At 32.8% G+C, this 18,631-nt stretch overlaps 3 protein-coding genes across 6 annotated transcripts; all 3 read left to right on the plus strand.

Annotated features, from left to right (window-relative positions):
• Positions 1-603: 603 nt before the first annotated feature.
• On the plus strand, positions 604-11,439 carry LOC116767473 (VPS35 endosomal protein-sorting factor-like). 3 transcript variants are annotated; one of them, XM_061527245.1, is made up of 18 exons: positions 604-826; positions 897-984; positions 1,384-1,488; positions 1,595-1,733; positions 1,873-2,027; positions 2,132-2,304; positions 2,380-2,719; positions 2,796-2,971; positions 3,824-3,927; positions 4,385-4,566; positions 5,451-5,597; positions 5,872-6,041; positions 6,481-6,643; positions 8,284-8,455; positions 8,768-8,907; positions 10,398-10,566; positions 10,802-11,067; positions 11,282-11,439. In XM_061527245.1, the coding sequence occupies exons 1-18, from the start codon at positions 807-809 to the stop codon at positions 11,357-11,359; spliced, it is 2,787 nt and encodes a 928-aa protein (XP_061383229.1). In that variant the 5' UTR covers positions 604-806; the 3' UTR covers positions 11,360-11,439. The 3 variants fall into 3 exon arrangements, with proteins under 3 accessions (XP_061383229.1, XP_032513694.2, XP_061383230.1); XM_032657803.2 differs by having other exon boundaries at positions 605-826; positions 1,592-1,733; XM_061527246.1 differs by lacking the exons at positions 604-826; positions 897-984; positions 1,384-1,488 and having other exon boundaries at positions 1,605-1,738.
• Positions 11,440-12,278: 839 nt separating this feature from the next.
• On the plus strand, positions 12,279-14,980 carry LOC116767767 (uncharacterized). Its single transcript, XM_032658241.2, has 3 exons — positions 12,279-12,648; positions 12,718-12,826; positions 12,905-14,980. The coding sequence occupies exons 1-3, from the start codon at positions 12,628-12,630 to the stop codon at positions 14,689-14,691; spliced, it is 1,917 nt and encodes a 638-aa protein (XP_032514132.2). The 5' UTR covers positions 12,279-12,627; the 3' UTR covers positions 14,692-14,980.
• A 339-nt stretch (positions 14,981-15,319) lies between these two features.
• Positions 15,320-18,606, plus strand: LOC116767664 (uncharacterized). Of its 2 annotated transcripts, none has more exons than XM_032658091.2 (3): positions 15,320-15,548; positions 17,310-17,500; positions 18,005-18,606. In XM_032658091.2, the coding sequence occupies exons 2-3, from the start codon at positions 17,318-17,320 to the stop codon at positions 18,167-18,169; spliced, it is 348 nt and encodes a 115-aa protein (XP_032513982.2). In that variant the 5' UTR covers positions 15,320-15,548; positions 17,310-17,317; the 3' UTR covers positions 18,170-18,606. The 2 variants fall into 2 exon arrangements, with proteins under 2 accessions (XP_032513982.2, XP_032513983.2); XM_032658092.2 differs by lacking the exon at positions 15,320-15,548 and adding an exon at positions 17,081-17,209.
• The last annotated feature ends 25 nt before the right edge of the window (positions 18,607-18,631 follow it).

Raw genomic sequence — 18,631 nt, forward strand, 5'->3', positions numbered from 1 at the left:
GAGTTCATGTCGTTCGCTGGCTGGACCAGGACACTCCGTCTAATGCTGAATGGAGCTATGTCCTTTGGGCAGCCTCGCTATTGGCACTTGGCTATCTTCTCTGAGCTACTACGTCGTCAACATTTCCCAAAAAATTCGTGTCAGATCAAAATTCTTAGAATTAGCCACCATCTCAAGGAATATGCCAAAATACTGTTAATGTCGCAATTGTGGTTTACCCTGTAATTTGTTTCTCAAATTTTTCTGTCACTCAGATAAAATGGGCCGGTTATAAATTGTAGTGAATTGCAATTACTTAAATCTGTTAATCAGGGATAATTTTATAATACTCATATAAGTTGCATTGAATTGGTTTCAGTCAAGACAATTAACTATAGTACCTGTACTGACACAGATTTTTTTTTAATGAAAAATCGATAGTCTTAAGTAAGATTCTAGATAAATGAATATACTTTCATAAATGTTGTATTTGTAGTGTATCTGAACATCTCATTAATTAGTTATTACTATTATACAGTTAATATTCCAATATTGCCATAAGAAAATATTGGGTAGGAGCAAATTTTTGGAATAAACATTATACTTTGTCAATGTCAAGTGTCACCTTTCGAGATTGATAATAACTAAAAAAATAAATAAACTAATAATAAATTGCTTGCTAATAATATAAAATATTTGTTTATGAAGTGTAGAGTTTATCAAATATAATTTTTATCAAAATCTATACATAATTTGTTTTGTGTCTGGGTCTACATACCTATATTTAGTGGAAAATTATTTACTAAATTTTTCGATATATTTGTATAATGCCGACCTATTATAAATGGTTTATTTTTTTTACATTCTACGTATATTCTCGTTTTTTATCCAAATAAATGAATAACAAAATGTTTTAGGGTGTCTGCTCCAAAACCAAAAAGAAGACACGACTACCCTAGTTTGGAAGTTACTAACCACCCTTTAAAGAGTGAGCTTTTAAATTTAGTGAGTAATTTTTTTAATTTCATTAGAATTAACCGCTTGAGTCTACATTATGATTTTATAAAACACTTATAAGATATGACTTGTTTAAAGTTAATATCATATTATTGATTCAATTTCTTTTGTATTCATTAATATTTAATGAAAAGATATTTTTCTAGTATTTATTACATTCTGTATAAATTCTATCATTCAATTACACATAAAATTTTCTACTTCAGTCAACAGTATTAATTCATTTTTCAAATATTGTAATGGATGTTATGAGTACCATTAATATGTATCATAAGAAAATATTGGTTTAAAAGCATATGTTTACCTATATAATATATGTTTGTATTTTTATATATTATGGTATTTTAATGGCTTTTTAAAAGGTTGGCAGTATTCCTTTCGTTTTAGAAATTCAGTACAAACCAAACTCTCCTTCAAAGTCTAAAGAAATGGAGTTTGCCATTTGAGGAGCTAGACCCACTTCTTAGATTTGAACAAATGGATTTGGATAATGTAAGTTTAAATTTCAAATTAATCATGTAGGTAAGGTATACAAGAGAAAAATAACCTTTTCATGTAATGATGTTGCATTTAAATTACATGTATTTTTTAAAAGGAGGCTGGCCCTGGTGACATCACAGTAGATGAAATTAACTATACAAAAGCATGGAATTCAAGGCGGATTGCTATCTTAAACAAATATACAACAGGAGAAAAATTAACTATAATCAGTAGTTTCCTGCCTGGTGGTGAAAAAAGTATGGTATTATATGCACTACATTAATATTAGAGAATGGATGTATGAACTAATGTTATTTTTGTTAATTTTTTATTTTTTGTTTCATTTTTATTTTTATTTTCATTTTTGTTTTTGCTTTTAAGTTAGTACTTTTTCAGCTCTTTTAAGACAGGTTTCTAATCTGAATGATAAAGTTAAACATAGACTAGAACAGTTGGATGACTTTGATGAATCGTCTATAAGAAAAACGATGGGACTTAGTCAGCAGGAATTTGTCACCAAAATACATATGCTTGATGAAGAAATAAAAAAAGTACACCTATGAATTTTTTATACTCCAAAATAAATATTTAGCTTATTTTATATTACATTATAATTGAGAATTTATTTAGTTATACTTTTCTCTGTAATGTTTAGGCTTGGGATACTGAACAACGAGTTAAAGCATTTAAAATAGCAATACAATGTTCTAAGCTGCTGTCAGATATAAGTGTTATGCAATTTTATCCCAGTAAATTTGTTCTGATAAGCAATGTATTAGACAATTTTGGAATGCTTGTTTTTGACCGTCTGAAAAAAAAGAGTTTTGGGTAAGATGATTTTAGGAAAATAATGTGAATGTTTTATTGATGTGCTTCCAACAACAAAAAAATATTTTATTCCAGAGACAAAGATATTAAATTAGAAGAAATAGATTCCAATCTAGTGCCAGAGGCAGCAAAGGAGACCTGTCAGAATTGGTTATTTAAAATGGCATCGATCAGAGAACTTTTGCCAAGACTGTATATGGAAATGTCCCTACTCAAATGTTATCTTTTCACATCAAGAGAAGAATTAAAACCTACCATTGCAAGGTTGACAAAGATGATAAGGGGTATTGGAAACCCTCTAGTTGCTGTCTATGTTAGACTGTATCTATGTAACACAGCAGCTAAACTATTTGGTAGAGATAGTGAAAACTTTTTTTACGACAACCTAATGGAATTTTTTGATGACTACCCACAGGTGATATTCACGCCTCATAAATAATAATACTGGCATTAAATAAAAATAATAGTTAAAATTTGTTTTTTTTTTACAGATTTTCCATCCAGCTATGATAAAAAAGTATGGAGCTCAGCTATTGACCTCCGATCAGTATTTAAGTCTATACATACCAGCTGTGGATTGGCTTCTTTATGGTACTCTTAATGCAACCCCCTGCAAGCTCACTCTCCTGGAAGAATTTCTTGAGAGATGTCAAAATAAAGACAATAGGTTAATACGCAACAATGCTTAATATATCTGACTAGTTTTTGCCCGCGACTTCGTCCGCGTAAATTTCAGAATTAATAATATATAGCTTTTATTCCTGACTTCGTCCGCATTGGATTGTTTTTTTGTATAGTAGTATGAAAAAACCTGAGCTGTACTTTTTTGTACGTATGTTTGAATTGTGGGATGGGAGATGGGATGAGGCCATACTAAGTGTGATTGTAATAGATAAGGTTAGGTTAACACATTTTAAGACACATTCTAACACATTTTTATATACGATGTTTTTTGTTTTTCCTTCCCTGGCCACAAAAGTTGCCATGGGAATGCGTTGTTTTCCCGCGGTCAAAAGTAACTCATGTCCTTTCTTAAGTCTCAAACTATCTCCTTACCAAATTACATTTAAATCTGTTCAGTAGTTTAGGCGTAAAAGCGATCGGCCCACCTGAGTTTTCCCATGAAAATGCGTCATTTTCCCGGGGTAAAAAGTAGCCTATGTCCTTTCTCGGGTATCAAAATATCTCCATATCAAATTTCGTGCAAATTGTTTCAGTAGTTTAGGCGTGATTGAGTAACAGACAGACAGAGTTACTTTCGCATTTATAATACCAGTATGGATAAGTCACAAATTCTCTTAGCCGATTACAAGACGCGATGTCTAAGATGTTTTTTTTACATTTAATTTATATTTTAATTAGACAATAAACTCCTATAAAGTAGATAAGGCATAGTATCTGTAAATACATATAAATATACATTTAAAGATACTTTTCAGGTTTTACTCAATTACATAATCAATTTTCTATATTTTTTTGTTATAGTTGGTTTATGCAAGTATTAATTTGTATGTTCCAGTGAATTACTTCTATGTTGTTTTGTATCCGCCTTTGACTCCCCGAGTGTTATAAAGAAATCATCAGTTATTATGGACATTATTTACAAGACAGCTGATGAAATGGGTATTTATATTTATCATATTACTTTCTGTGAGATATATTTTCTGAATTTGTATAGATTTTAACTTAATTATAATTTTATAGTAATGGATAATAATTATTACACAATCATTTAAATGTGTAACAAGAAGAGTCTTTATGGAAATTGGATCATCAATGCTCTATGGTTTACATATAGATTTAAATTATCAATATGAAATTCTGGGGCTTGAAACGTTTTTAAAATTATTGGTCTAATATATATATATATATATATATATATATGATAAAATTTATATATATATATATATATATATATAAATTTTATCACTAGTATGGCTACAATGATGAAATTTTATATTTTGAAAGTTTATTTTTGACCTTAGCACTTAAAAATATCATGCCAAGTAGAAACAAGTATGGAATTTTTGTATGAAGTTATTTGGGTCTTATTAAAATCTTATATATGTCAAAATTCCAGTACTTCTAAGTCAAGTTCTGAACTCATTGGGTGAGCACATGTGCCAAGCGGAGCCCTACCGTCACCCGTCATCGGAGTCCCTCAGTCAGACGTGGTGGAAGATCGCGTCGAATATGCGCTCTACTAACAACTTCCTTCAGGCTTTGGAGCCCTGGATGCAGTTCGCCTGTGTACAGCTATCGGTGAGTACTTTTTGAAATTTACAAATTTTGTTCTTAAACCATTTTTGACGATTAATTTATTCATGTCACCTGAAAATGAAGATGTTATGAAGATTAAAAGTTCTATATTTTTCTAATCATATAAAAAATCATAATGTGTATGTTTCTGTTACGTGCAAAAATTATAGAGTGATTTGGATGTCCTTAATTACAACACAGGAATGATAAATTTTTATTAATTTTTTTCTTTTTTTTTTTGCAAAATTCTTTCAAATTTACATTCTGTGGAATTGCTGCAATTGTATTTATTTAGGTGTTCAAAAATTTAAATACCTTATTAAGAACAACCTGCCTGCCAATAAATGATTTTAAATATCTAAAAATATGATTTTCCAAACCTAAACAGGATACGTGTTTTCTAATAAAAATAGGTATCATAGATAATAATTAATTAACACATTTAAGGGTTGAAATCGGTAGCCATTTTTTTTAAAGATTGTCGTTATGCCGATCGAACTAGTTCTGAAATTTTTGTTTTTAATTTAATGGCAAAAAATTTAAAAAAAAGCTTTAACTAAATGTATACTTACGTGATTATGAAAAATCCATTAACAAATCGTCATTACGCAATTACGCGTGCATCACTGGTTCTATTCTAAATATTTGTATTGGTTTACGTCTGATTTAAAAAAAAAGTAACTTTAGCGATTTTAGCTGAATTACTTACGTTTAAAGGTATTATATTTCAATCTCAATTATTTTTGCTCATCCATTGCAGTTAGGCCAAAACCGGTAAGGGGTCGTTACACGAAAGTATTCGATTTCAAGTGTGGTATATTTTTCATTATATAGATATTAATTTACTATATGTCAGAAAGCATATAATATTACGTATATATTTTTAGTCTCAACATATAAACATGCTACTTCGAGGAACTATCCGCTACATGATAAAGTGCGGGTCGCCGGCCGACGAGTACACCGTTCAGATACAGGCCGTCGTCAACAGACTGTTGAAACACGTTCCAGATGTTGAGGAATTGTTCCTTATGGTGAGGGTTTATTTTATTGGGCGGGGGGGAGGGGTTATGGCGAGAGAATTAATGATAGATAGAGTATTAACTCTGTAAGTTGTGTGAGTGAATTTGAGTTTGCAGTGAGAGGAGACACGGGGGAGGGGAAGCATAGTTACAGTAGTGCGATCTTATTGGTTAGTAAAAATAAATTACATGTTAAAATTAATTAACTGATTAAAACATTTGTAATTGTCTACCCTTATTATTTTCAGGTTATATAGCTTATACTAGATATATGTTGTTTATGCAGGATGCGTTCATGCCGCTTGTGGAGTTGGTGCAGACAGCTAACGCTAGGACCGCCATGGCTAAGACGGTGCTGTCTGTGTTCTTTGAAAGATTCACGTCGGTACAAATAGAAGACCACATCATCATCAGCAGTCTCATGAGGCTGTGTTGTATACTACACGACTCCATCAAGTAAGATTATTGTGATATATATTTTTTTACATATAGCAACCAAGTATTACCATCGACGATTATTATAAAAGAAAAAAAAATTACCTGTTGTATTAATGTTCCAAAAACATATAGCATACATTCCTTTCATTTGTAATAATTGTTATCTCTCTACGCTTTGAACTCAACATAGTAAGATTTCGCTAGAAGAGTTATCAAAAATGAAATCATTGCCTCTGCTGTTTTTAGCGTTTTCAGAATTGAAAATATTTGATCAAACATAATGACTTTTTCCTATGGGTGAAGTGTTGAAAAAGGGCAATGACGATGCTAGAGACTAAAAAAATATCAAAATAACTGTTGTAGCTACAATTTTTTGTAGCTAATAAAATCCATTTTAGGTATACCCACATGTTAGTATGGATAAAAGTATTTAACTTCATATATATGTAATATACAGCGCCGTGACAGTGGAGGACGAGAGCAAGCTTGTCGCTGAACTGATAAACAAGTTCATCCAGGCGGTGTCTTATCAGGACGACCTTGAACAGCAGTTGAACTTCTACGTGGACTGCAGGGCGGCCTTCATTAAACTGGACTCGGTCCTGGTGACCTTGATACATGTTAGTAATACATTGTTAATATGGTAATTAGACGCTTTTGAGCAGTATGAACTGTGAAATAATTGGCCGGTAATAAGAAATATATTTATTGTCAATGATAGTTCATATGAGGAAAACCAATCGATATTTTGATCTCAATATTATTTTCTCTATAAAAAAACATATCTATAGGGTTTTCCATTAAGGGCGCTTGATCTTTGAAATGCAAAAAAAAATACATGTAGGAAAGATATTTGCGAAATTTTTTATTTGGAAGGTCTATCGACCCCATTATGTATGGAATATGACATCATTCAAATGACCGCCACGGCTTCGGTTGGTGGCGCGCACACGAAAGGTCAATTTTCGATGACTCTGGCGCACAAATCGGGCTGTATTTGATCGATGGCGTGGCGTATGTTGTCTTTGAGGGCATCGGTGGTTTGCGGCTTGTTGGCATAGACCTGCGACTTAAGAAAACCCCACAAGAAAAAGTCCAGCGGGGTCAAATCGCACGATCTCGGTGGCCAGTTCACGTCGCCTCCGCGCGAGATGACCATGTCCAGAAATTGCTCGTGCAGAACTTCCATCGTAGCGTGTGCTGTGTGGCACGTAGCGCCGTCCTGTTGAAACAACATGTTGTCCAGATCCATATTCTCGATTTCAGGCCAAAAGAAGTTGGTTATCATCGACCGGTATCGCTCACCATTGACGGTGACGGCCACACCATTATCGTTTTCGAAAAAATACGGACCAATCACGCCTCCGGCCCAAAATCCGCACCAAACAGTCACTTTCTGCGGGTGCATTGCCACTTGGTGAACCTCGTGTGGATTGGTCTCGTCCCAAATACGGCAATTTTGCTTGTTGACATAGCCATTCATCCAAAAATGCGCCTCGTCGCTGAAGATGATTTTTTTGCCAAAATCGGCGTCAACTTCCAACTGCTCTAATGCCCAGTCAGCGAACACACGGCGCTGTCTATGGTCATTAACCTTGAGCTCTTGGGTCAGCTGGATCTTGTACGGGTGCAGGCTCAAGTCACAACGCAAAATTCGCCAAGTTGTCGTCTGCGAAAGGCCGAGTTCCTGTGCGCGACGCGGAATTGACTGCCGCGGGTTTTCGAGGACACTGTCGCGCACAGCGGCGATATTCTCGGCAGATCTCGCGTTACGTTGACGCACGGGAACCGGCTGATTGTTAACTGACCCGGTTGACTCGAATTTGTCCACCAATCGACGGATAGTCGACTCGGCAGGACGATCATCGCGACCGTAAAACGGGCGAAGTGCGCGGAACGTTGCTCGAACTGAAGACCCATTTTCATAAAACAATTTTATGATTTGCACGTGCTGCTCGACACTGTAACCTGCCATGGTGGCTTGGGAGGACGGAATGAATATAACACACTGCATTTGACAGCTGTCACTCAAACAACATGGCCGCAATCAGCTGTCAAAGTTCAAGCGTCCCTATTGGAAAACCCCATATATATTTACCAATCGTCTATATTAATGTCTTGCGGGAATTATTATTCAGTGCCTATTATAAGGTTCACTGATGGCAATAAACTGAAAAGTATTTGTGTTCAAAACCTATCCTATAATGTATGAAACAATATTTATGTATGTGTGTCATGTTGAGGGTGTTTGTGTGTGCAGGCCGTGAGCGCGCTGTGGTCGCGCGCGGGCGCGTCGTGCGGGCGCGGCGCGGCGCGAGCGTGCGGTGCGTACTGCTTCGTGACAAGCCCGTCCCTGCAGTGCCCTCTCACCCGCGCCTCATTGACGCTTCAGGCTGCTCAATTGTCTTTACTAAACTGCTGTCAGGGACAAGGTAATTACTTCGGCAGTGAAAAAAACCAATCTCGATAAAAAAAAGTGTTTGGAGAAATATACATATCATATTCCTTTACGGAAAGTAATTACATAATGGCATGTTCGTTCTTAATTAATTTAATTTTTTTTTCTAAATTCCCATAAATTCAAATCTTTTTTCCTAATCTATTTTCGTTTCCCGTCAAAGTCAATATACCTATTTAATTACCCAGAGAAGCTCAACTTTTATACTATGATGTATTTATGCAAAATGATTAATGATGTTCAGTAAGATTCTATAGAGTTTGTATTTTTTTCCTCTTAAAAACAGCTGAAGCGAATCTAAAATCATTCGTGAGTTTGGTGCCAGAGATACCGCAGTACATTCAGGAGGACGCACAGAAGAAGCCAACTCATGATAGAGTTCTCGGTTTAATAAGTAACTTTCTGTCCACATTACTTATTTTGCCGGTGAGTATTGCTCTTATATATTTGTCACTATTTGAACTAAACTAGCGCCGATAATATGTAAAAAAATCACCATAGATATACGACATTTAATTCATTCTAAAAACTTAATATCGTTGGTACATATTCCATATCATCATCATTATGCCCGATTCACAAATTATTCAATAGAAAATTATGTGGTCTATATGATTTTCATATTACAAAAATGTGGCAAAAAATTATTATGTCATTATTATAACGCAACTAACAAGAGCTTATTGGATTTCGAATAGTACAATTTAAATCGACCAATGTGAATTCAAAAGTAATTTAAACTATGGTGCACATACAACAGATTAAATAATATGCATTTATTCTGTATTTTTTGAGCGACTGTCAAAAAAGTTTCATTAAGTTTAATAAAAATTTATATGGGAATTTATTTTCATATACAGACAAACATTATAAAAAGATTATTTATTACTTAAAATGAAATAAGCAGTCTATAAAACTTATTTACACGGAAGTGACGAACAGAATAAAACACTATACATCTATGTATATTGAAACCAGCGTTTTAATTAAATATTGCTGGGACCCTTCGTAGAATTGGCATTTTTTGTAAAATTTTCCTCTGTAATTCATTAATATTTTAATTTCACCGGACTTGTGAGAAAAGAAAAATAATGTTTTGTAATTATACTTTTAAACAATAAAAAATCAAAACATATGTAGGTACCCCCCCCCCGGTACTGCCCCTAGCGGATCCTTTTCAAATCTTCCCAGGAAAAAGGCAATTCTAATTGATGTCAAATGTAACAGATAGCAATTATAGAAAAAGTTATTTACAGCTTCCTGTGAACATTATTCATGTGTCAAAAAACTGTTAACATTTTTATTACACCGAAAATAGATTCCAGATAAATACATTACATCCTATTTTTTTAATACATCCGTGAAAAAATAAAATAAAAAAGTGTTAATGTGGAGTAAATCTCATGTATTACCGGCAATAGAACTATTAATAAAAATAAATAGTAAAATTATTAATATAAGCCAGTTTAAAATTTGTTTTTTTTTTTTTTTTTTACACGAAGACCATCAATGGTTACACCTCATATGTCAAACGCATTAGTAAGTTATGTGCAAAAAAAAAAAAATATTTGCTAAATTCTTAAAACCCGTTTCATTTCAATTTTGGAATTAAATTAGAAAAGTTAATAACGGTCGGTGTATATGTCAAGAACGTTTTGTTTATTACTATATAGTTAAGGCTTAGCATACGTGAAATTTCAAGAGCAGTCAGTTAAAGAAGTATTATCATAAATTACATATAAAATTTTGTTTAATGAGATCCAAGACTTTCGCAAGTTTTTATAAATGAAACTAATATTTTCGGATGTACAACGCGTTTTTTATCATGTTAAATTACATATTCCCGATGTTTCGGTCACTTTGCGGTAACCGTGATCACGGGCAGACGAAATATTTTTTTTTTGTTGTGTTCTCAGGATAATATGGAGAGTAACAGTAAGGCGTACATCCTGAGCGGGTTCATAAAGACCATGGAGAGGATACATTGGAAAAAAACAGACGCTTTATACTACACCAGCCTGCTGAGAACTATGGATCTCTTGTGCGAAATGACTCGAGATACGTACGCGTACCACATAGAAGGAGGTAAATGTAATTATTTTGCATAGCTATATATTATTTTTGTTCCAGTTATGATTTTGCAATCGAATTGAAATATCTTGTCATTTAAATTTCGTTGGCTAATTAATTTCACGGTAGATCGAACTCGCATAGTTTAAACGGATAGCTTTGTTTTTATGGACTTTTTATTATATTACTACAATGAATTGCAAACAAATGGTGTTGCGAGCGTATTTTAATGTCTATATTTTTTTCCTAGTTATGTCGAACGATGAACTGTATGGGTGCGATCGAGAATTCATAGACGTCCTCGAAAAGCACGCCACGAACATATGCCAGGAGTTGTTGGTTGTGTTGAAGGCGCTCGGGGACGCCAAGGAGAACAAGAAACAGTGTAACTTAGCTCTGGACTTGTTTTGGAGGATTATAAGGAGGGGTGACGTCAGCGACGGGTCGATGGCCAGTTTAGCGATGAACTTATGGTCGCTGTCCAAGAAACATCAAGACTCTAATAATAAATATGCGGTTTGTATGATCTTAAGAAAATTATTTCTATCATTCCATACATCTTATTTTTCAATGAACACGATTATTTTAAATAATTTGGTAATTAATATATATATATATCGAAGAAAATGTATTTTACAATGCATCTGTTGCCTTAATAACATATAATACTTATTAAACTATAAAAAAATTACAACAATTATTTTGTCTTATAATTATTATTCTTTAACAGAAATCGCTGTTGTCAAGCTTGGAACAGGATCCGAGTCCGGGGAGCCAACGATTGTATGAAAAGATAAAGGATATGTAACCGTGTTAAGCGATTCCTGTGTATTTATATGCATTCCATTATACAATTTTATATGAAATAAATATTAAAACTATACATTACATACTTGTTTTTTTTAAATATGTAATATTTATGTATATATTTTCATAGTATCAATAAAATGAAATATAAAGGTACATACACATATATATGTATTTTCTTGTGCTTATTACCCGGACCCTTGTAATTGGTTCAAACTTTAAAGACTCAAAGTTTCATCGGGCACCTTAATGTAAAAAAATATTTTGACACCGGCATTCTTATTCTTTTTGATAAATTTTTGATTATTATTTAGCATTGATCGGGTAATAAAATACATTTATAATCTGCAATATTAAAACCGGCACAGATTCTAACCTTTAGACACAACATTGAGCCCATAAATAAGATCATTTGAGTTTAGTAAGTTTTGTATCGTCAAACTAAATTCGAAGCGTTTCTAGCTTTTAAATGATAAATTCTCGCGCACAATACTATTACTATAGGTTCATAAACGAATAACTGTAAATACGCATTCAGTTCGACAATGCAAACCTGTTTAAGGGTCCAGATACTATGGGACATACATAACTCATAACTAGTGCCATTGTATTGTTTAATAAGCCATGTTATTTTTTTGTGTCCGTATAGAATAACTTATAAAATGTTTTAAAATAATCTTATTTAAAAAAAAAACCAACAGCTTTCTGTCAATATTTTATGCGTTTTACCGCAAATTTAGAAAGCCCAGTTTATCTAACATTATTAGGTATGTATTAAAACTTTCAAAATCTTGATATTAGAATTATATTAAATGAAATAGTCATCACAAGTATTTGAATTCACTCAAAGCTACAATAAACTTTTAAAATAAACAAAAGAAAAGTTTAATAAAATGATTATTTCATATTTTTCCAGCCCATCGCAGTCGAGAGGTCTACCTGAATCAAAGACATAATACGTACCGACATTTTAAGAAAAATGAAAAAGAAACACATTATACAATTTAATAAGAAACCGCTCAGAGTATTGCAGTGACACCACAGCTATTAGCAGATGGAGTAAGCGGACATTGTGCTCAAGACACGCTTGAATGGCGATCTCGCTCTGTTGCACCGATCTTTCACCTTCGCAATAATTACGCCTATAAAACCTTGTCATTCTAATTATATGACGTTACTTTTCTTTCGACGCAAAACGGAAATACAACTCGTTATAGAAAAGGCGGAATATATTTAAACAACACCTCTTGGGCTTGCACCCATAACAAAATGAACAGATTAAATTTTTTGGTACGATAACCAATTTTTATTTTTGGAATCAAATTTATTCGAATTTGTTATATTTAGTATTTGTTACAGTTTATACTTTGGGCCATCTGTGGAGCCGTGTCGACAAATAGTGAGGACCAGGGTGACGAATTTCTGAAATCTTTTAATGTGGACAATTTTTTCGAGGGTCAAGAATCTGGTGAGAACAAATCAAAGACATTAATTATGCTGCAAAATTAGAGAGCGCTGTGTTACTAAAAATGCTTTGTGCTTACAGGCCTGGCTTCAAATCCTATTTCCGCCGCAATTCTTAAAGTAGATAAAGGACAATATCCTGAATTTTTCGATACAATTGTTAGTAGCTCAATTGATTCTTTGCAACGGCAAACAGCTCCTATACGGAGCGTTTTTGATGCAAGTAACTTTGGATTTAAACCAATCCCAAGCCAAGCTTATCCCTACAAGTTGGCCAAGCTTCAAGTACAACCACAACAGCAAAACACGCCTTTAGCACCTAACACACCGAAACTTAGTCCATTAAGATATGATATAAGAACCATACACGACCTAAATTATAAAGTTTACAAGCCGGAAGAGAACGAAGAGGGGAAAGGGATTTTAGAAGCACTGAAACAAAATCCTGATGTTTCATCTTATTTTAAACCGACTGTAAATAGTCCTGTGAATTACCAGCGAGAAGACTTAATCGAAAATTTTGATGGAAGTCAAAATTACAAACAAAACCCTTACATTTCAGGACCAGCACGTATTCGCAGATATACAGGAAGAAGAACTAAAGAGAATTTGAGGAAAGCTGAAGATGATGAAGACGATCCATACAATTATAAGTCTGAATACATTTCCCGCCCTAAAGTTTTTGATGAAAGTCCCTATAGTAGTCCTTATAAAAAGAAGAAGGAAGCAAAGGATGAATACGAATATCCATACAGCTACGATTCTGGCTACGACCATAAGGAATATGACAGAATAAAGGACTTGTCTGATAAACAAGCCGCGGAGATAAGACAAAACCCCGGAAATTGTAAAGAAGTAAAAAAGGACGGTATGTCTTGTATGCAATGTAAGGATCCTAAAACAGGAGGTAATTATGAATCATGCTCTTATGTAGCTGAACCAAAAAATAATAAATATGCATACTCCAAAGAAAATAAATTTGATAGCAACGATGAACCCGATGAACCTGAAGACGAACAAAAAGCATTGGAACCGAAAAGTGAAAATGTAAAAGATGATACTGCTCCTCAGAAATTTTCTAAAGCTGATAATGAAAAGCCGTACAGCAGTTATAAGGAGTTAGCTCCAAAAGATGACTCTGATGGAAAGTACAAAGCTTATTACGTTCATACATCACAGCCCAAATTAAGTGAAAAATTGAGATCAGAGAGTGAAGAGGAAAATTCAGAAGAAAATAAACCAAAGGAATATGATTACCAAAAAGCACTACCTGGTTTTTATACCGATAATGAACCAAAAAAAGACGTAGAGCACGTTTTAGCGGAATTTAAAAAGAAGGATAGGTCTTCATGTAAAAAGGTTCAGAAAAAATCGATGACATGCTACCAATGTGTAGATAAGTCAGGACTTAAAAATGAAGAATGTATGTTTGTATCAGAATCAGCCCCCAAAAAGAGTCACGTGGCCTATCAAGAGTTAAAAGAGTTCACATCTAAACCGGCAACAATAGAAAGTAATGAACAAGCAGAAAGCCAAATTGTTACAACCAATGCTCCACCTACCCAAAAGTCTGCTGCGTATACAGCTAACCATGACCATTCTAAAAAAATTAAACGCAAGAAAGTTCAGACCGTTGCACCCGCTCCTAAATCTCAAAAAGTTAAACGCAGTGAGGGTTCTCATTTAAAACCAGAAGATGATTCCAACATTGCTCCTCCTGAAGAATTTGCGGGTGCAACATCTCAAGGTGCATTTTGGTCCGAAACCGTTCCTAGATATAGCGCTACTTTAGGAGTCACCTTACCAGAGTATATGCTTTCAAGATCAGAACATGAAGATTCTTTCGACGAAACTGTTGCAGGAGCTTAAATTTTGTGAGTGTTGTAAATATCCTTAAGATTAGTAACAATAATTTCAACTGACATCAATGATATTTACAGAAATGTTCCAAATTTAACATAGGCATAGAGTGATCAACTTCAATTAAAAAATACCCAATATGGTTATTTTTTTGAGGTAGGTACGCACTCCAAAATGTTACGAGTAGGAGGATGATATTTGTTATGTTATTATAAGTTTTTATACAAGTGTTCAAGAAATTCATGTCATTGTTAACTAGTTTTAAATATTGTCATTAAAAATATTTTTATAAAACCTATGGTGTTATCTTATTTTTGTGTTTTATTTTGTTAAAGATTACATGTAGAACTTTTATTATTTTTTAATTAAAACTGTGAAATAAGTAGTTAAATGTATTTTATTTTATTTTTGTAATTTAAAGATTAGATTGCATAAAGATAAATGAGATTTGTTTCTTGTTTCAAAATATTACAACAAGTCGAAGAGAAATCTCGAATCTTGCTAGTTGTGGTTGTTATTGCATGCATTTGGTAATCGATATTGAAATCGGTCAACGTCATACAATCAAAATTGTTGGCATGAAAACCGTTCAGCGTCCTAGATGTCAATACTGTGCTTCTATTTACTGGTAATTGTCCAACATACGTCACAGGAACGGTTACCCGGCAAATTGTAGGCTCTCGGACACGAGAGAAAGTTATTAATTTCAGTTTCATTCTTCCCGAGCAACAGTTCAGTGTTCTGTGATTAAAAATAAGTTGTTCGATATTTGTAGCCAATAATAAAACAGTTCTATATAAATTAACATCACTGTGAACCAGAAGACTACTACAATAAAATATAAAACTTACGTATTCTTTGAAGAAGTAAGTAAAATATTGATAGATTTTATTCTATTTAAAAATGATATTAGATATTAAATAATAAAGCACTACCACGTGTTTGTGTTTCCTTTATTTTTTTTAGTTTAGAAAAGAAATTCTACTAATGATTTATATTTAACCAATTTATCAAGAAAATAATAATAATAAGGTTCTAGGGGCCTTATTACTTTTTTATCGTTATTTTATGATAATTGAGAAGTGTAGTATGATTTTTTTAAAGTTATAATATATGACTTCAAGTAGGTGAAAAATTGTATTTAAGTTTAATCGGAATTTTACCGTCATTAATCAACTACACATTTATGTGAATATGTGTCAGTGATGAGAATAATAAAATTTTTGTAATGGGCAATTTATCACAAAAAAATTGAAACTGAAAAAATACATATTATTTATTTTTATTTAATATAATAAAATATTATTTATTTTTATTTAAGATTATTCATCGTAAAAAAAAATATTCTTCGCTGTACAGCCACATCCAAGTGTCAGCGTTATAAATACTATTACCACTTCTTCATTTTTTACAATTTTCTTAGTTTTTCCTATTCTTTCTTACAGTTTTTCTAATTGTGAACATATATAACCACCTTAAGCACTATTCCCAATACACAATAGTCGATAAAATATTCTGTGACCCCGCCCTAGTGGTAGCTTTCCATTCCGGACTGGGATATATGTAAAATAGGCGCATATTCTCGTCACAAAACTCTTTACTTATAAATTCGCATGACACGATGGTAATGCCGAATCACCCATAGGTATTATTTTCAAGTTTCTTTGTGATTCTAGTTAATTGAAACGTTTACTACGGTCTTTTGAAAACTGAATGTTATAAAAATTGTAGGAAGAGTTTTAAAATTTAACGAACAATTGAAATAGGTAGACAAATTACCAATATTCATTATAGATAAAATTGTTTGAATCTGATAAAAATGATAGTTTATTTAAAAAAAACATACCTACATATTTTAACAATTGCTGCATTGTATAATTTCCAAACTTTTTGTTAACGGAATGAGCCTGCGCAATTTTATATCTTGTCTTTGTGCCAACTTTCATAAAAATTGGTTAGTGCGTAGTTGGTTTATACGAAACAGAATGCGATGTTTATTTTTGTACGCTTCGGCTTCACCAAAGCCTCAATTGAATGTTGGCATACTGAATATTGTGTGAGACTTTGTATATCAAATTGGAGTAACAATAATCACAAATCCAATTCAAAATTTTTTTTTGTGTAATATAAATATTTTTATCAGAATAAGAACTAACTTAAGAATCATTCGCAAAAGAAAAATTAAGTTAGACCTATTTAACTTCAATTTTTTTTCCACAATTTATTTAATGTTTATCCCGTCTTTGTTAGTTATTAAACTTTTCATTTTTTTTTAATAGAAATATTTTTAAGATGTACCCACGTTGTATAGACTACACTAAGTTCAGTATACAGAGAAGTTTCTTTCGGTTCAGAACCCTTCACATTTTACTAAAACAGTCAACATACATGGCCGCATATTGTACAGTCAATTTCAGTCGTCAAGTTTCCAATGACAGATGACTGGATCTGCCTTGTGGTTTGATCACTTTCCTATTTAGACAACTTTCAACAAAGCAAGTTTTGTGTTTACAAAACAAGTTGAAAGGTGCCAATTCTTAAATAGTTAATATTAAAGGCTATTAATATTTTATAAAATTTTCGTTTAGATACTTATTACCAATTTAAGCCATTTATTTATTTTTCAGCCACCACAATGAACCAAGACAAAGATGTATATGAAGAGGAGTATGTAGACGTGCGTTCCTTGCCCTTGAGGCCGCCGCAGCCACTGGTGCAGCCCGAGAAGGCAGTGCGCCGTCCTTGGCATCCCGTCATGTACAACCATACGACCAGCGCTATCGCTACGAAAGATCAAGATGAAAACGATGAAAATGATGTAACTAAATACATTTTTAATAGGGGATGCTGTATAATTAACTACGATAATGTACAAGTAATGGACCAATGTTTTTGAGGCCCATCCATAGATTAAATACGTCACACGAATTTTTGTGACCCTTTACACCAATCCCCTTCTTGTCACATTTTTAATACTCTCTTCTCCGTAATGTGACGTCACACATTTTTCAATTCAACTAAAGCGCAAAGCTTTTGATACTATTTCTGCCTTTTTTTTTCATGTCCTTGTCATTCCATCCCACTAAACACTTTAAATTGTGATGTAATTTTTTTAGACGCCTTGTGATGTTCAATAATAATACTCTCGGTACTTTTGAATAAAAAAAGAACATTAAAATATTCAAACATTCTTTGCCTAATTCACCTACATTCAAATCTACCAAACCAAATCGTGATATTTTTCCTAATCACTTACTTTATATATCTTTAACGTTATGGTTAATTTTTTTTTTTTTATAAAAATATATTTTCTTTTTGTAAGAACTCCCGCCTCGGATCCAAGGAATTCCCGCACTCGCAGCGCATACGTAATTTGAAGAGACTTATAGCTGAAGGGAAAGTGAAACCCGAGGCCGAGACACTTATATTCTTCCTGTGCAATAAATTCGCAATCTCAGAAGAGAGACAGGCTAGGATTAAATATTAATTATATATAATGATTATAACATATCATAAGAAATGTAACTGAAACATGTAGCTCGGATACTTTGCAACGATTTGTCATTTTTAAGGTTCAGTTCAAAGTCATAAGCTACGCAAAGTAATTCCTGTTTTATTATCATTACAATTTTGTACTTTTATTATTATAATGTTGACATCACTAACAATGTTGTTATAACTTAATAATGTTAATAATTTTTAGTCGGTAAATTAATTAAATAATAAAATTACTTTTTTTAGTTCTTAACAAACCTGAATAATCATTATATGGTATATTTTTAATAATATTCTTTTTCGTTTTAATATTTTCGAACAATATGTTGTAATAAATTATCGAATTTATACTAAATTGTGTGAAATGAGAATAAAATAAAATGTATTTTTTAAAATACATAGCTAAAATAAATAATGAGTAAGAGAAAATGAGGTTTTACTAGATCGGTAATTA

The sequence above is a fragment of the Danaus plexippus genome, assembly GCF_018135715.1.
Source record: "Danaus plexippus chromosome 9 unlocalized genomic scaffold, MEX_DaPlex mxdp_24, whole genome shotgun sequence".
Lineage (NCBI taxonomy): Eukaryota > Metazoa > Arthropoda > Insecta > Lepidoptera > Nymphalidae > Danaus > Danaus plexippus.

What these genes read in the sequence shown, in the direction of transcription:
- LOC116767473 (XM_032657803.2), top strand. Translation starts at nt 807, where the DNA reads ATGCCGACCTATTATAAATG. An exon ending in ATGCCGACCTATTATAAATG is followed by an intron (nt 827 to 896) that starts GTTTATTTTTTT and finishes AAAATGTTTTAG; the next exon opens with GGTGTCTGCTCCAAAACCAA. An exon ending in TCCTGGTGACCTTGATACAT is followed by an intron (nt 6,644 to 8,283) that starts GTTAGTAATACA and finishes TTGTGTGTGCAG; the next exon opens with GCCGTGAGCGCGCTGTGGTC.
- LOC116767767 (XM_032658241.2), top strand. Translation starts at nt 12,628, where the DNA reads ATGAACAGATTAAATTTTTTG. An exon ending in TGAACAGATTAAATTTTTTG is followed by an intron (nt 12,649 to 12,717) that starts GTACGATAACCA and finishes TATTTGTTACAG; the next exon opens with TTTATACTTTGGGCCATCTG. An exon ending in TTTCGAGGGTCAAGAATCTG is followed by an intron (nt 12,827 to 12,904) that starts GTGAGAACAAAT and finishes TTGTGCTTACAG; the next exon opens with GCCTGGCTTCAAATCCTATT.
- LOC116767664 (XM_032658091.2), top strand. Translation starts at nt 17,318, where the DNA reads ATGAACCAAGACAAAGATGTATATGAAGAGGAGTATGTAGACGTGCGT. An exon ending in ATGAAAACGATGAAAATGAT is followed by an intron (nt 17,501 to 18,004) that starts GTAACTAAATAC and finishes TCTTTTTGTAAG; the next exon opens with AACTCCCGCCTCGGATCCAA.